The 16,230-nt window shown below is 40.5% G+C and overlaps 1 protein-coding gene across 4 annotated transcripts in view; it reads left to right on the top strand.

Annotated features, from left to right (window-relative positions):
- The window catches only part of SLC4A5 (solute carrier family 4 member 5), a 753,917-nt gene that overhangs the window by 669,989 nt on the left and 67,698 nt on the right, over positions 1–16,230 (top strand). For all 4 annotated transcript variants that reach the window (XM_085633456.1, XM_085633454.1, XM_085633455.1 and 1 more), the window contains one exon: positions 11,585–11,743. In XM_085633456.1, the coding sequence (XP_085489582.1) occupies positions 11,585–11,743 (159 nt within the window). The remainder of the gene's footprint in view (positions 1–11,584; positions 11,744–16,230) is intronic.

Here is a 16,230-nt window from a genome sequence, read left to right as displayed (position 1 = left end):
ATCAGGTGGGTGGAGCCTGCTCCTGTTGAGTGTACGCCACCCACTCCTCTTGATCAATAGCATGTCTTGCCCAGCCTTTTCAAACAGCCTGTTGCTGTCACTTTGGGCCACATCAGCTAATGCCATATGGCGAACATATGAAGCCAAGCTCAAAATGGCCATGCCTACCACCCTGACATCAAATTGCTAGCTTCTGCCTCGAGAGTGAGTCATACCACCATGCATAAATAACACCCAATCTTCAACTAATACTGGAATGCTGTTTTTCATCATGATTTAGCTTTATGTTGAGTATCTCACTGGCATATCCCTTATGTTACAGCCTCCTCCCACATAAATGGTAGGACAAAGCCCCTCACACCAATTATTACCATTTGCCCCTGGTGTAAAGATATAAAATAAGGTGTCATGTCAAGGTTTACTACATTGTCTTAAGATGGCTGCTTCTCACCGGCAAACAGTCATTCTCACATTATTCCTGCGAATATGGCCGTTACAGCTTACGCTTATTTCAGGTGGTACATAACAATCATAAAAAATGGATACTACATAAACAACAAAGTTCCAACTAAATCTCTTGGCTCCTGGTTTCTCCATTCGTCCACAGATAAACAGAGAAAGCACAAAACAGGTTAATAAGTTCATCTGGATAGTTGTTTGGAGCATAGCCACTGCATTTATCTTGCAGTTGTTGCCACTTGCCACGCGTCCTTTTTCTCTGGAAGACAGTTGTGCACACAAGTAATGCATTCAAAAAACCTAATCCAACCCTAACTTTGTGTAAAAGGTAGCCTGAGTGTTATAGATTGGGTATGGCAACCAACCCATGCCTCAGACACTCTGGGCAACTTTTGAAAGCATTTGTTTCATACCAAGAGCAGGTACTGTAGCACACATAATATGTGAGGCTTTTGAGAAATTAAGAGTTCTCCTTATTGGCACCTGCTTCAAGGAGGCATTACTTATAGCTGCAAAGTACTGTCTCACTTTCATAGTGGGTCAGGTTTTGCGTCAAAAACTGTGGGTGTTTACAGTGATCTGTCCCACTAACGCCCTATTACGCAAAGTGATTTTGTGATGCAGGGCACGCTACGAAATTTGTTTTATTTATTTAATTGTTTACTTACCTCCAATTATCCATGTTCCGGTGTTTAGTACCCCCCACCCTGCCCCTCCCCCGCCCCGCCTTTCCGCCCCACGGAACTCCCTCCACGGACCGCTGCTGTTGCACCCCCCTTTCACGCTAAGTGAAGCGTGAAAAGGGGACGTATTTACAAGGCAGCATTTAGCTACAAAAAGTGGCTTAATGCTGCTTTGTAAATATGGAGAAGGGCAGAGTGCCACCAGAATGTTGTTAAAATTGATGTTCTGGGGGTGCTATGCCCTTGTAAATATACCCCTTGGTTTTTCATTACAAATACGAAAAAATCACTTTGCAGGCTTCTAATATCCATTGGGAAAATACTGCAAAGCGCATTGCTACAAGATTCATTTACTTCCATTCTGTGGAGGTACATACTTACTCCATGAGATATTAATTTATCACATTTATTAATTTGTAACAGACTCACTTCAACGACCCCCAAAACATACAGTGAACTCCTCTCTACATGTGTGTTCTAGAGCAGATGCTCAGTTTGACTATAAAATTTCCTATAAACATTTCACCTGACCCTGACATAGTCTATGTTAATACAACAATAGAGTGATTTCTTACTTGAAAAGCTCACTTTACAGCAGTAACTCAGGCCCCCGGTATTTTAGTTACATTTTACCTGACTTCTATTACAAACTCACACCTTCCTGCCCCAGCCCATATTATCACCTACTGATATCTTTGAATTTTCAAATACCAAACAAAGTACTGAGGTGTCCATGGAAGTTGAAGCTTAATGTGGCAAGCTGACTTGAAAGTGCATTCACCAGTGTGGCAAAACCAGGCAAGTGCTGTAAGTTGGAAGTGCTTGTGGAATCAGCAGAATTAAGGAGGTAAGCGCATTCCCTGGAGTACCAATTGTGATATGCAGGCAGGCGTTTGACAGATGGACTTTACTTGGTCTTGATCAGCAACTATTTCATCAGTGCTGACTCTGGGGCCTTTGTGGCAGGCTAAGAGCTTCGATGTTAGAAGGTAGACAAGCACACTGAATGGCTGGAGTATCCTAGCACCTAAGCAGTAGCTGCTGTGAAGTGGTCACAAGCTTGTGCTTAATGGTAGCCTTTTTGTGGGGAACGGGAGATGCAATCTTTTCCATAAATTAGATGAATTTCTCCTGTGTACAACACATTTTAGAAGCACGGCAGAGGTCATATAGAGTGAGGCAAAGGAAACACATTTCAATCATGGACTCATCTGGTTACTTGACAGGGGACTCTCTGTACACTGCTATATGCAGTAGAATCTGGTACAAAGCAATACTGGCTGCTTTGGGAGATCAGGTGATGTGCCCCTCTGACTGACCACGCGGAAGAACTCTGGGATAACCATATATGTAAAGGGTTATTTACAGGGCCGGCTATAGGGCGGTGCGATTGGTGCGACCGCACCGGGCGTTGACTTGGGGTGGGGGCGTAATTTTTGAAAATTTGTACTATCATTTCAAAAGCACCTGTTGCCGCGTTCCTGGCCTCACAGAAATTTTCAAACATCAATTAAAATGTGAAGATAAATCCGGTGTTAATGGTCTTCCTGCAATGAGACCGGAGGTTTGTCTAGTGGAAGTTTTGACTCATCCTAAGGTAGTGCAGAGGGTTAAGATGCCTGCTGCAAAGAACGTGTACCATGCAGATAATGAAGTGCATATAATGTAAAAAGGTCAGGGAGTTACCGCTTCTGTAAGAGAGATCCTTTTTGTTACTTGTCGTTTCTAAGTCAAAACCCTAATATAGAACATTGAGCTATTAACTGCCATCCTAGAGCTGCATGCAAACTGCAAGGTATATGTTAGAGCTATATGTTTTTTTTGCCCAGTCTTTCATCATCCTAATCTTGTGAAAATAATTCATTTGGGTAGAAAACAATTCTTATTATGAAACAGAACCCCTAACAATGATGTTACGTTTTAAATTCTGAATTTGTGCTTTGCCAGAATAAGGACTCAAACTAAATTGCCTACCAGTATCGATGACATGTCACTCTTACACTACACCTTGTAGTCCTAGCTGATGTAACATTTCCTATACACTGATTTACACAAATATGATTGTCTCTGTGCAATGTGTGTGTGGTGTAAAGTGCTCTGACACCTTACACTGGTATGAGTGGTGCTATAAATCTAAATGGCACTGTTAAAGGGTGCTGGTGAGGGAATCCGTGGCATAGGTGGTCATTGGGGGGGCACCAACAGTGCTAAAGCCGGCCCTGGTTATTTATTTTTTATGCATGGCTTCCATAGGAAGCCTCCATCATTAACACCAGATTCTAAATCCAGAATTTCATGGCCATGATATAGCAACAGTTGATAACAAAACTCGTTCCCCGCTATATCATAAAAGTCTTCCAGGCCAGACTGACAGGGCCCTCGTAGAGCTGCTTGTATGCCTTGATTAAAAGCAGAATGCACTGGAGACGCGCGAGCGCGCGATTCAAGATGGCCGCCACCCGGTGAGCTCCTCCGCGTTTTCGCCCGTTTTTGCAGTTAAAACGACGATTCTCTGTCAGAATTGTGTCTAAAAGGAGGTCGCTGCTAACTCTATAGGCTTACCAGCATTGTGAAGAGTTTTCGGGCCGTTTTGATCGTGGGAAGTCGTGTTTCTGGCTCCCTGGTTCCTGCTCCGGGCTCTGCACTGAGGTACTGCCTGGTTAGTCTGTCAGGGGGGCGGAGCATACTTTAGGAAAGGGCCTGGCTTGGGCCTAGCCACTCCCCTAGCCCAGTTTAGCTGCTGCACCAGTATTTTTGAGGATTGCTTTGCATCTTTTCGCTTTTTACTCATAATTTCTTCATTTTTATTCAAATTTCATTATTTTTCTCAAAAATGGATAATAAAAATCCCCTCAACAATAAAAGAAAACAGCAGATTTCACCGCCCCCAATAAAATCAAAAGTGGTGGAGTCATCTGAACCTTCGCTTTCTTTAATTTTGGAGGAAATTCAGGCTCTTCGTGCGAATACAGAAACTATTGCGACTGAAATAAAAAATGTACGAAAGGAAATGGCGAGTATGTCGATGAAAATCTCAGACAACTCAATTAAAATACAGGAAAATAAAGTTAAAGTCGACGCTTTTTCTCCACTTGTGGCGAAAATATCTCCTCTGTGCTCACAACTTTTGGACATGGAAAATCGCAATAGACAATACAACCTTCGCATATTTAATTTACCAGAAGAGGTTGAGGGTTCTAACTGTCGACTATACTTAGAGAACTTACTTCCTGGTCTTTTAAACGTCAAATTTCCAGAAAAATTTGAAATTGATAAGGCTCACAGAATTCCTTCACGTCGCAATCCTCAACATACCAAGCCTAGACAAATGATATTTAAAGTTCTCCGTCATCATCATTTGGTTATGATCAGAAAAGCAGCTAGAGAAATTCCTTCATTGTTGGTCAATGGTCACAAAATCTTTATTCATCAAGATTTTGCCAAGGAAACTGTTGCAACGCGTAAGGGATTTACTGATCTTCGCCCACGATTGAGAAGCCGTGGATACCAATATGGCCTTTTTGACCCTTCAACTATGCGCATTTGGAAAGATAATTTTTCAAAATCCTTTCAGCGTCCTGAAGATCTGCGACAATTTCTGGATCTACAAATACAGCAAACTATGGACACTCAGGGTCCTACCACTTGAATTTTTTTTTTCATGTATGATCTTCTTTGACAGAGTTATATAACTCATAATATTTTGGGCTCCAGCGGTTCTGGCCATGCTTGTAAAGCGTGTGTGCGTCCCAATGTTCATATTTATGTATTTTGTTTGTCTTTTTTGCTATATTTTATTTCTTCCATTCCCTTTTGTGTGTTCTGGAGCTACTTTCTTCTTCACATTTGTGTCTTTTTCTGGCCTTCTTCTTTCTAATCCTTCTCTCCTTTTTATTTTGTCATGGCTAATATTAAAGTAGTGTCATTGAATGTTAAAGGTTTACGCCATCCTGTGAAACGCACAAAAATTTTGGATTATTTGGGTAGTTGCAAAGCTGATTTTTGTTTTATACAAGAAACTCATTTAGATGATAAAATTTTAAACTATATGAAGAAAAAATGGGTTGACAATATTGTTTCTTCTCCTGCTAATGGCAAGAAAAATGGTGTAGCTATATTATGTGCGAAAAAAGCGCACTGCCAAGTTTTGAGCAAAATTACAGATACGGATGGCAGATATTTAATTGTTAAGGTTAAAGTTCATGATTCTATCTTATTTTTATTAAATGTTTATGGCTCTACTGCTGATGACCCTGTTTTTTGGTCTACTCTTTCAACGGAGGTTGTAAAAATTGGTAATGTACCTTTCATTGTTGCAGGTGATTTTAATGTCATATCTGATCCTTTATTAGATAGAATATCTCGTACTAAATTCCACCCCCCTAAGGTTTATTTTGCTTTTAGATTATTTCTTCAAACCACAAAGTTAGTTGATATTTGGTGTTTACACTTCCCTACAGAAAAATGTTTTACTTTTTTTTCTAACCCACATAATTCTCATTCTAGGATCGATTACATATTAGTTTCGAAGCAGCTGATCAACTGTGTTAGTAACCCTAGGATTGGCAACATTGACGTCTCTGACCATGCTATGGTTTCTTGTATTTTAAATTTAAATTCCACCTTTACTAACCAGCCTAGATGGAGAATGAATTCTGGTATAGCTCTCAATGAACTTAATAAACCAAAGCTCCTCTCTGCCATTCATGATTTTTTTCAATTTAATCCCGAAGGTACTACCTCATTGGTTAATAGATGGGATGCTTTTAAAGCTTATATTAGAGGGGTTACTATTTCTATTATGGCTGTAACGACCTGAACGTCTCAGGATCGTTTAACAGACACGACAATGAGGACGCAACCACTTGTGAAGGGTTAGTTCTTTTAATGAAGGCAAATAAAATACAAAGAACAAACAAAAGTTATAGTCACTGGAATCCTCCAGGCTAAGTACGTTACCAGCCCACAGCACGGATGGTCCTAACCGTCCTCTGCATATACGCCGATCCCGGCGTATGCCAACAGAGGGCAGAAATGAAATGGCCGACAATGCCAATCGGTAGGCTGTGAGGGGCACGAAGAGTGTTGGGGAGAATCGAGGAGTCAGGGAAACACCCAGCCGGGGTCTCTACCTGAAGGGAGCAGCCGCTCAACCTCTTCCTCAGACTGCACCGGGACGCGGAGTCACCTCCTGGTGATGCGTCACCGATACCCCAATCACAAGCAAGAAGACTGAACCGAGAGCAGCCGCTCGATCGATCCTGTGGACTTCCGAGTCTGTAACGCGGCAAACACCTCCTGGTGTGCGTTACAGCTGGCAGTCCCTGTGTCTCTGGTCGGGCTGGGAGTTACGACTCCAACCAGCAAAAGCGCCACTGCGCTTGGACTCAGCCGAGTCAAAAAGCGAAGCTCAATGGTTGACCGGTAGAGCTTCCGGGTCCTTCACAGGTGACGATGGGGCAAGACACGGCCCAGGGAGTAACGACTCGACCTACCTCCGTTCTTGCCTTACTGGAGCACCACTCCGGAACACTGCTCTTCACGAAGCAGGTACGTCGGTGTAAACACAATATCCGACAGCCTTGTACCTCCCGGTTCCTCCCTTTATAGGGCGTGTTTTCCTTGAGTTATGTAACAGCTCTCCTGTTTACATAAGGGCGTGTTTCCCTTGAGTTATGTAACAGCTCTCCTGTTTACATAAGGGCGTGTTTCCCTTGAGTTATGTAACAGCTCTCCTGTTTACATAAGGGCGTGTTTCCCTTGAGTTATGGAACAGCTCTCCTGTTTACATAAGGGCGTGTTTCCCTTGAGTTATGTAACAGCTCTCCTGTTTACATAAGGGCGTGTTTCCCTTGTATGACAGGAATTCTTGACAATGGCTCACGAAAATAAGATTTTTAATGCCAGTATTAAAAAGCTAGAAAAGCAAATAGCGGAAAATGAATGACTTTTTATTTCGTCTAATGACCCTCAATATAGAAGTAAGTTGCAAAAGCTTCGATATGAATTTAATACAATTCTTAGTAAAAGAGCTGCCGTTCAGATTTCTAAGGCCAAAGCTAAATTTAGTTTTAATGCAAACAGATCTGGAAGATTGTTAGCGAATTACTTGCGTATCAAAAAAGATAAAACTCAAATCACTTCTATTCACGGATACAATGGTAAAAATGCTATATCTCATAAAGATATTGTGAATGAATTTTTGGATTTTTACTCCAAGTTATATGATAAACCTGATTTTCATAATGACTCTTTAGTTGATTCTTTTTTATCTTCATGTGGTCTACCTAAAATTTCTCCATCAGATAAAATGGGGCTTGACTCTCCAATTACTAAGGATGAAATTTTAGTCGCTATAAAATCTCTTAAAAAAAACAAATCTCCGGGTCCTGATGGTATCCCGGCGGAGTTTTATAAAGAGTTTCAATCCCATCTTTTACCCTTATTATTTCAACTTTTTACAACATTTGGCTCTACGGGAATTACTTCAGGATCCTTTACAGAAGCTTTAATTATCGTTCTTCCCAAACCTGATAAAGACCCCACCCTTGTATCTAATTATCGCCCTATCTCATTAATTAATCAGGATTGTAAATTATATGCCAAAATATTAGCCACACGATTATCCCCTGTACTAGATTCTATTATACATTCGGATCAATCTGGTTTTATGAAAAATAGACACTCTGCAAATAATACAAGAACTTTATTACATGTCATTGAACAGGGTCATACGTTAACTACTCCTGCAGGAATTATGGCTCTGGATGCTGAGAAAGCATTTGATAAATTGCATTGGTAATTTTTGTTTCATGCTTTATCATCATTTAACTTTGGTGATAATTTTATTCGTATGATTTCAGCTCTATATTGTGCTCCTACTGCTCGTCTTTTTATTAATGGCCAAGTTTCAAATCAATTTTCCCTATTTAGAGGTACTAGACAAGGTTGTCCCCTTTCCCCGCTATTGTTTTTAATTGGCATTGAACCCTTCCTTACAGCTATAAGAAAATGTGATAACATTAAAGGAATTATTATTAATGAGATTATTATTAAAACTTTAGCGTATGCTGATGATGTACTTTTGTTTATTAATGAACCCTTATCCTCGTTTCCTTCTTTATTAGAGATTATAACAAAATATTCTATGGTGTCTGGTTACAAATTAAACACTAATAAAACTGAATTTTTCCCTTTAAACATTTATTGTACTCCTGATATGATACCTATGAATGAAATTGTTTGGCAAAAGACTAAATTAAAATATCTTGGTATTTTATTTTCCTCATCCATAAAATCTACAATGACTTTAAACTGTAATTTTGTCTTAGATTATATTAAAGATAAAACATCTAAATGGGCATCACTACATCTTTCCTGGTGGGGTAGACTGGAATCTATTAAAATGAATATTGCTCCAAAAAATGTTTATACTCTTTCCATGATTCCTACTCAGTTCCCATTAAAATTGTATAAAGATATTGATAAACTTCTCTCCAAATTTCTTTGGAATAACAAATCACCTCGCATTAGTTATAAAAAATTAAAAATGTCTAAATGTAATGCTGGATTTGGTATCCCAGATTTTTTTCTTTATCACAAAGCTTCTATTTTAAAACAAAGTGCCATATGGTTTATTCATTCTCCTTTACATAATCCACCTTCTTGGCTCCAAATTGAAAAATCTATTGTAAAGCCGTTCCCATTACCAACTCTGGTAACTATGTCTAACAACTCCTCATTTTTTCATAAATCTATCATTCTCAAATCCACTAAAATGGTTTTTAATGATCTAGATTCCATTTTTCTATATCCCATGTTTAACACTGTTGAATTATCATTATGGTATAGCAATATCATTAAATTAAATAGGAACATTAGATTTTGGTTTTCATGGATTAAAGCGGGTATTTTTTATCTTGGAGACATTTATTCCAATAATGCCTTTATACCGTTCGAGGATCTACAAACAAGGTTTGGTTTAACTCAATCTGATTTTATTAAATATGGATATTTAATTAATTCAATTTTAGATTCCTTTCCGCAAGCTATTCCGACTAGTGTTACAGCTGACCTATCCAGGTATATTCAAACTATATCGTTGAAAGCTAATGGTGTTTCCATTTTATATAAAAAATTATCTAACACCCTAGGAAGTAACATAACGATGATTGCAACCTTCTGGAATAATGAACTTTCACTTACATTGTCTAATGATTCATGGGAAATTATATGGATTCGAAATATTTCTGGTTGGTTACCTGTCTCACTTTATCAAACCAATTCCTATATTTTATTTAATTCTTTATGGACTCCATTACGTTTATTTCAGGCTAAACTCCTTCAGGATGACACTTGTTGGCATTGTAAATTACATCCTGGTTCGTTACGACATATGCTTTTTGATTGTCCTTTAATTGCAAAATTCTGGAAAGAAGTTTGGGATGTTATTAAGAAGTTGTTAAATATCCAGGAAGACTTATCTTATAAAATGTTAATTTGCAAATCAGTTACCTTATCACAATCTCTAAGTAATCTTGAATGTAGGCTTTTTGATTTTTTGATTTCTGCTGCGTTAAAATCTATTACCTTTTGTTGGAAAGATGTTTCTAAGTTATCAGTTCATGCTTGGTGGTCTTGGGTTATCTTTACAAGAAGAGGTGCTCAATTATCTTTGTCTGGGGTTAATCATAATCCTATTTCCTATCATTCTTTTTGGATTCCTGTTGATATCTATTTTGCATCTTAGGGGTATATTTATGTATTGTAATGCTGTTTACGATTTTTATATTATTTACTATGTCATAGTAGCTCTATTTATTCCTTACACAATAATTTGGTATTAGATGTTTCCGTTCCCCCCCCTTTTAAGTTTATATGAATATGACTATTTTCTTTTCTATTGAAATGAATTCGATAATGTTTTTATACGCATTGTATTAGATATTTTAGTTTATTATTACTCTTTTTTGTATGTTTATGTTGTGTGCTGTTCATTATAAAATTTCAATAAAATATTTTGAACAAAAAAAAAAAGCAGAATGCACAGCTGCAGAGTAGGAAAGATAGGCAGGGAAGGTGGTGGGGTTGGATAAGGGTGGCAGGTAAGGTATGTGTTTCATATTTGGGTCTTAGAGGAGAGGCCGTGTTATATGTGCACTCCCGTTAATCCTCTGCCCCTCCGTTCATCTGCTATGTAGGGGCAGATGATTTATGGGGCCATACATGATAAAGCATTATTAATGGATAAAAAATAAATTAGGGGGATGTTTTTGGTATTTTTGGGTTCTCCGTGACATCCTAAACAACTCGAGATTCTCTCTTGTTATCTATTTCATATCACTCAGAACTCCTCTGTGAAATACATACTTGTAATTCACTCTAATCCATCTATAATTCTATGGGGCTTATTTACAAGCCTCCTGCGCCACTTTTGCGTCATTTTTAACATGGGAAAAGTGACGTACTGGTGGCGCAAGGGGCTTGTAAATAAGCCCCTATATTTTTACATTTGTCTGCTAAGATGCCTCTCTGTCTCCACTGGCATGTCTCTGAATAAAACTGAACATTTGAGAGTTGTATACTCCACCTTCTGCATTAGCTGCCTCACGAAGAGTATTCAAAATGTACCTGCACATGAGCTCTCTTAGGCAAATTTCATCACACACATGCTAGAATCATCATTCACGATAAACTGAGAAAATGTACTCCAAGACTGTTTGCCTAATACACAATGGCCCCTTTATCGACAGACCACAGTTAATACTTCATGATCAATTTAAATCATATCAGAAAAAAACTAGTTGGCAGTTCCTGCTTTTTCAGCAGATCGTATTACTCAGTCATTTTAAGAATGACATTGTTCTACTTAGGCACCCTGTTGAATCAGGGAAGTTCTTGTTTTATTTCCGTAGCACGAGGCAACTGCTCTTCCTCCATATAAAGTATTTCTCCCTTCCAACCTACAGCCGTTGAAACGTGTTCACCCCCCAAAAAGAAAACTCAGACCTATTGGCTTTGCCTGTGCTTGTTTTGAATGAAATCACCTGAAGCAGGCCTACTGCAAACCAGCTCAATGTCAAAAGCCTAGTCACGACGCCATTTTGAACTTCTGTAAAACGTCATTGTGCAAATGCCGCAAATCTATTTATTTCTCACATTGTTTGGAAGAAAGTCCACCACGTCAAGACCATTTGTGTTAAACATTTCTGCCGTAAAATTAATAAAGTCATCTTTTGTTAGCTATTCGTAACTATTAATTGCTGTTTGTATATAAGCTTCAATCATCATCATATCAAAACCTTCAGAATAACTAAAAACTAGTCCACAGGAATGACTGCAGATTCGCTTATTAGCAATTAAATATTTCTGACTAACTCACAAAGAGGACCACTGCTGTGTACCTAGATTTCATTAGTCTTGTTTCTATTTTTTCACTTCAGATTTTGGGTCTTATCATGGTAAGAAAGATGTTGGATTGGGTATTCTCTCAACATGACCTTGCGTGGCTCGATGACATCCTTCCTGAGAAAGAGAAGAAAAAAGAGGACGACAAGAAAAAGAAGAAGAAAGACAAGGGAGACGATGATAGTGATGAAGAGGTATGAAAACAGTGCTGGAAATGCACTGTTACGTGTATGCTAATTACCAGTCAAACAATAACCTAATGACTTATTCACAAAAATAGATGCTCAACAATCACTAAACTGTTCACAGAACTCTCAAGTTTTCCAGTTCCATACGTGAGTAGCTGATATTTTCCAGGTATTTTATTTGAATTCTGGGATGGGTAGTCCTGGTTTTAAAACAGGACTACAAATCCCATCATGCGGTGAAAAAAGCTAGAATGGATGACCCACTCACGTATGAGACAGAGGAACTTGAGTGCTCTGAGTTCATGAGGTGCAAAGAAAAGGGCAGTGGCGGCTCCTCCGATAAGGCGGACGTGCGTCGCCCCACTGCATTAATGCAGTGCAATGGAAAAATAAAATTAGATTAACAGACGTTGTTATCATTTTATTTTTAGTATTCCGGTTTCTACCTGGTTAGGGCGGGGCAGGGCTGGGCTCCTGTGATGTCAGGGAGGAGGAGTGCGCATGACTGTTTGGCCCGTGCACTTTGCATGTTCTCCATCCAGGCTGCATTACACCCTGGGTGGAGAACATGCCCAGGCTCCCTTTGCCTCTCCGAGTGTCGAACCACAGTGCTCAGACCAATCACAACACTGCTATCAGCGGCAACTTGATTGGTCAGGGGAGTATGGAAGCCTGGGTGCTTCCTGTTTCCTGCGAGGAGAGGTGGCAGCTGGTGATGGCGACTTGCAGGTACATTTTCGTATTTATTTATTTCCTAATCGCCCACCTTCCCCTACCCGCCATCACTAGAAAAGGGTACAACTATATCCAACAACATAAGCTACTCTGTGGGTATAACGTTTGTCTTATGTATTGTCAGTGAGCAATTGCACTTTCTATCAGTAGTAACTTATGAGCACAAGAAACTAGATTAAAGTAGCATATGTTTGTAGTATATCACACTGCCAGCTTGCACTGCTCGATTTCCCGGCTGAGACTAAAGGTTCATGACAAGGAGCATCACTGTGTAGGGGGTCGCACCCAATGCCACTCACTTCTGAGGCTCTCATTATGGGTTGGGATAATTCCCCCAGAGCGTATAATCATGGTGAAATATCCCAAACCGCAATTCCAAATGTATCCAGGCCCGGAACCTACAGGTTTGAAAACTCTGGACCCAATAGTTCTGGATCTCAGGAAACTGGGCCTTTCAAAGTTGCTGCAAGGGCATTAATGATACCTGGCCCCGCCAATCCCCTGCAGTAGTCTGCAGGGGAGCAGCGAATTCTCCCCTGTACAGAGCCAAGCATGCCCTGCAACTCTGCCCCCGATTTTACCCTCTAGCTCCCCACTGGCATTCCCGCTCACACTTTCCAAAAAAACTCATAATGGACGGTGTTAGACCTGGCAGCTTTTGGCATGGTTTCCCCTGCCTTTTTGCCTCTGACCTCCTCTTTTACTGTGTGCTGTATTTAGTTTTTGCTGGTTTTAGGACTCTGGACACATTACCACTGCTGGTCAGTGCTAAAGTGCAAGTGCTCTATGTCCAAAATGTGATGGTAATTGGTTTCTCCATGATTGGCTTCCTTTTTGATTAACTAGAAAGTCCCTAGTACCTTGCAATATGGGTGCCCAGGGCTGGTAAATCAAATGCTGCTAATAGACCTTCAGCACTGATTGTGTCACCCACTTGAGTAACCTTGTAAACATCTCAGACCTGCCACTGCAGTGTCCGTGTGTGCAGTTTTAACTGCCATTTCGACCTGACAAGTGCACCGACTTGCCAGGCCCAAACCTTCCCTTTTATTATATATAAGTCACCCTAAGAGTGGTCCAAAACAGCCCCATGAGCAGGATGCAGTGAATTTAAAAGGTTAATTTGTTGCATACGTGGTTTTTGCTTGTGTGGCGAAATAAGTGAAGATTTGTGCATGGTGCTAGAGTCAGATCTTGCATTACAAAAATATATAACAACAATGAATTTTTACACATTAAAAAGATTAAAATGCATTAATTCATAAAGTTAAAAACTTAAAATTGTATACAAAACACATGATCCAGTTAAGAGCATTACAAAAGTTTTCAGAAGGAGCGTGACACAACAGTTAATTAAGAGCCTTAATAAATAGATGGCTAAAACATCTTAACTTCAATCAACGCCATAGCGATATTTCGGTAACACTCAGATAAATAAAACCTGGCAAATTTTAATGTAACATCTACAGTACATGATCTAATTATCCACATTCAGCTAAGGAACTTGGCTACTGCTATTGTGATACATGGCGACGTGTCGGTACACAATATTATTAAAGCAATACTACAAGTTCTAGTGCCCAGGTTTCTACAGATTGGAGTCAGCCACTCCTTCCTGGGACCTGTGTAGGCAGGGCAGACAAACAAAACGTGGGCATACGACTCATCCACTATGTTGCAGAAGGGACACTTGCTGTTTCCTGACTCAGCCCACTTTGCTGTGTATGCTCTTACTGGTAGGGTTCCCACTCTGAATTGGAAGTACAACTTCCGATCAAAAGGTTTGGAAATAGCATCCCGGTACTGTTCCAGACTAGGCCAAGTTTTTATTGTTAAGAAAGCCTCAGTTAATGATGAACTGTCACTATCTCTATGCTTGTTGAGGTAAGTCACTTCCTAATATCTTTTTTTTATGATCCCTTTGAGGGGGAATCTGCAACATGATGGGTTTTCCCACAATTCTGACATACCGATACTCGCCAAAGAAACTCTGACCACTCTCAGCCAGCTGATCTTTTAAAACTGATCTGATGCAATTACATCCCTGAGCCCTGCAGCATATGCTGACAGTTCTGCCGTACACCATATTCTGCACCAATACAGGATAGGGCGCAGCCTTGCTAAGTCTGCTAGCGTTTTCCTACCTAGATCTTGTAACAAAGGGAAAACCTGGGTGCTTTGGGGGAGGTTGGTAATGTGTCTCAGGAACCTGTTTTCAGCAAGTGTTAACTTGGACAGGTTTTTTAACCCCCATAGTTCCGCCCCGTATAGCACTGAGCTAACCACTTTCATATTATAAACTTGCAGGGCAGGAATGATAGGCTTTGTCAGGGAGGCGACAAACTCTCTATGTATGACCCCTGATAACTGCCGGTGTTTTAGCGAGGCGGTGTCTATCTGGTGCCCCCATTTCATATCTTTTTGTAGGATAACCCTCAGATAGGTGAATGTGTTGACTTGTTAGAGAGGCTTCTTATCTAAGAATACATTGCCTTTGAAGGATCTGTGTTGGTTAAAAGTCATAAATTTTGTCTTAGACACATTTATCTCTAGTCCCTGTATCGAGAAAAATTCTTCAGAAAGAATTAACGCTCGTTGTAAACCACTAGGGGGTTTGGAAATGATCAAAGTGTCGTCAGCGAACATTAAAATGGGAATTGCAGAGCCCGCAAGGACTGGGGCATCGGTTTGAACTGATGATTAAAACTCCGCAATTCCATTGATAAAAAGAGAAAATAAAGTGGGGGCTAGTACGCATCCTTGGCGAACCCCCTTCGCTACAGGAAAAAGGACTGGTGACGTTTCCCTGCCTACCCCAGCGTATTTGGGCAAAATTGTCTTCGTGAAGGCGTGCTATCAGGGTGAGCTGTTCAGGCGGTAGCCCTAGGTCCTGTAAGACAACCCAAAGCTTACTACGCGAAACCAGGTCAAAAGCTGACTTAAGGTCGACAAAGGCAGCATACATGTTGCCCTTGCCCAAGACCACGGTGCGCCAATGTAATAGCCTAAACCGGAATACTTGATCTATTGTGCTAATATGGTTCCGGAAACCCGCCTGTAATGGGGTAAGAATCTCCTGTTCCTCAATCCAGTTGTGAACCTTTTCCAGCACCAATCGAGCTACTGTCTTTTGAATGGAGTCGATAAGGCTGATTGGCCTGTAGTTTCCTGGGAGGCACTTGTCGCCCTTTTTATATAATGGGATAATTTCGGCCCCTTTCCAGGAGTCAGGGACAGGAGCCCCAAGGGCGATCGCATTTGCCAGAGCCAGGATGTACCTATTCCACCAGGACTTGATATAAAGAAAGATGTCAGCGGGGATTCCGTCTATCACCGGTGCCCTGCCCCCCATGATCGAACCAAGGGCGATGTCAACATCTGCAGTGGCTAAGACCTTGTCAATGTAATGTTTATGGGCAAAAACTGTGACATTAGCTTCTTCCGGCCCAATAGCATATTGACGTTCAAAATCGGTTACCCATTGGTCCTGGGCTACATGATTCTGTGGTTGGGGCCAATGCCCCCCCCCCCCGCCCCATTTGCCCAAATTCCAAAATCGTTGAGAGTCATTGTTAACGCAGGCTGATCAAAGATCCTGCCATCTCATTTCGTCCCATTCCTTTTTTGCCTTCTTTTGGGCCCTCCTATAATCAGTCCTGGCTGACTGGACGCTGCGAGAATCTTTTGTCCTGATCGTTTCTCTAAGATGTTGATAGACAGTTTTACAGGCATCATTAAACCAGATGTACGTATACTTT

Source organism: Triturus cristatus, chromosome 11 (genome assembly GCF_964204655.1).
Source record: "Triturus cristatus chromosome 11, aTriCri1.1, whole genome shotgun sequence".
Classification (NCBI taxonomy): domain Eukaryota; kingdom Metazoa; phylum Chordata; class Amphibia; order Caudata; family Salamandridae; genus Triturus; species Triturus cristatus.
Note: the sequence above shows the minus strand (reverse complement) of the source record. Positions and strands in the feature narration are given on the sequence as shown.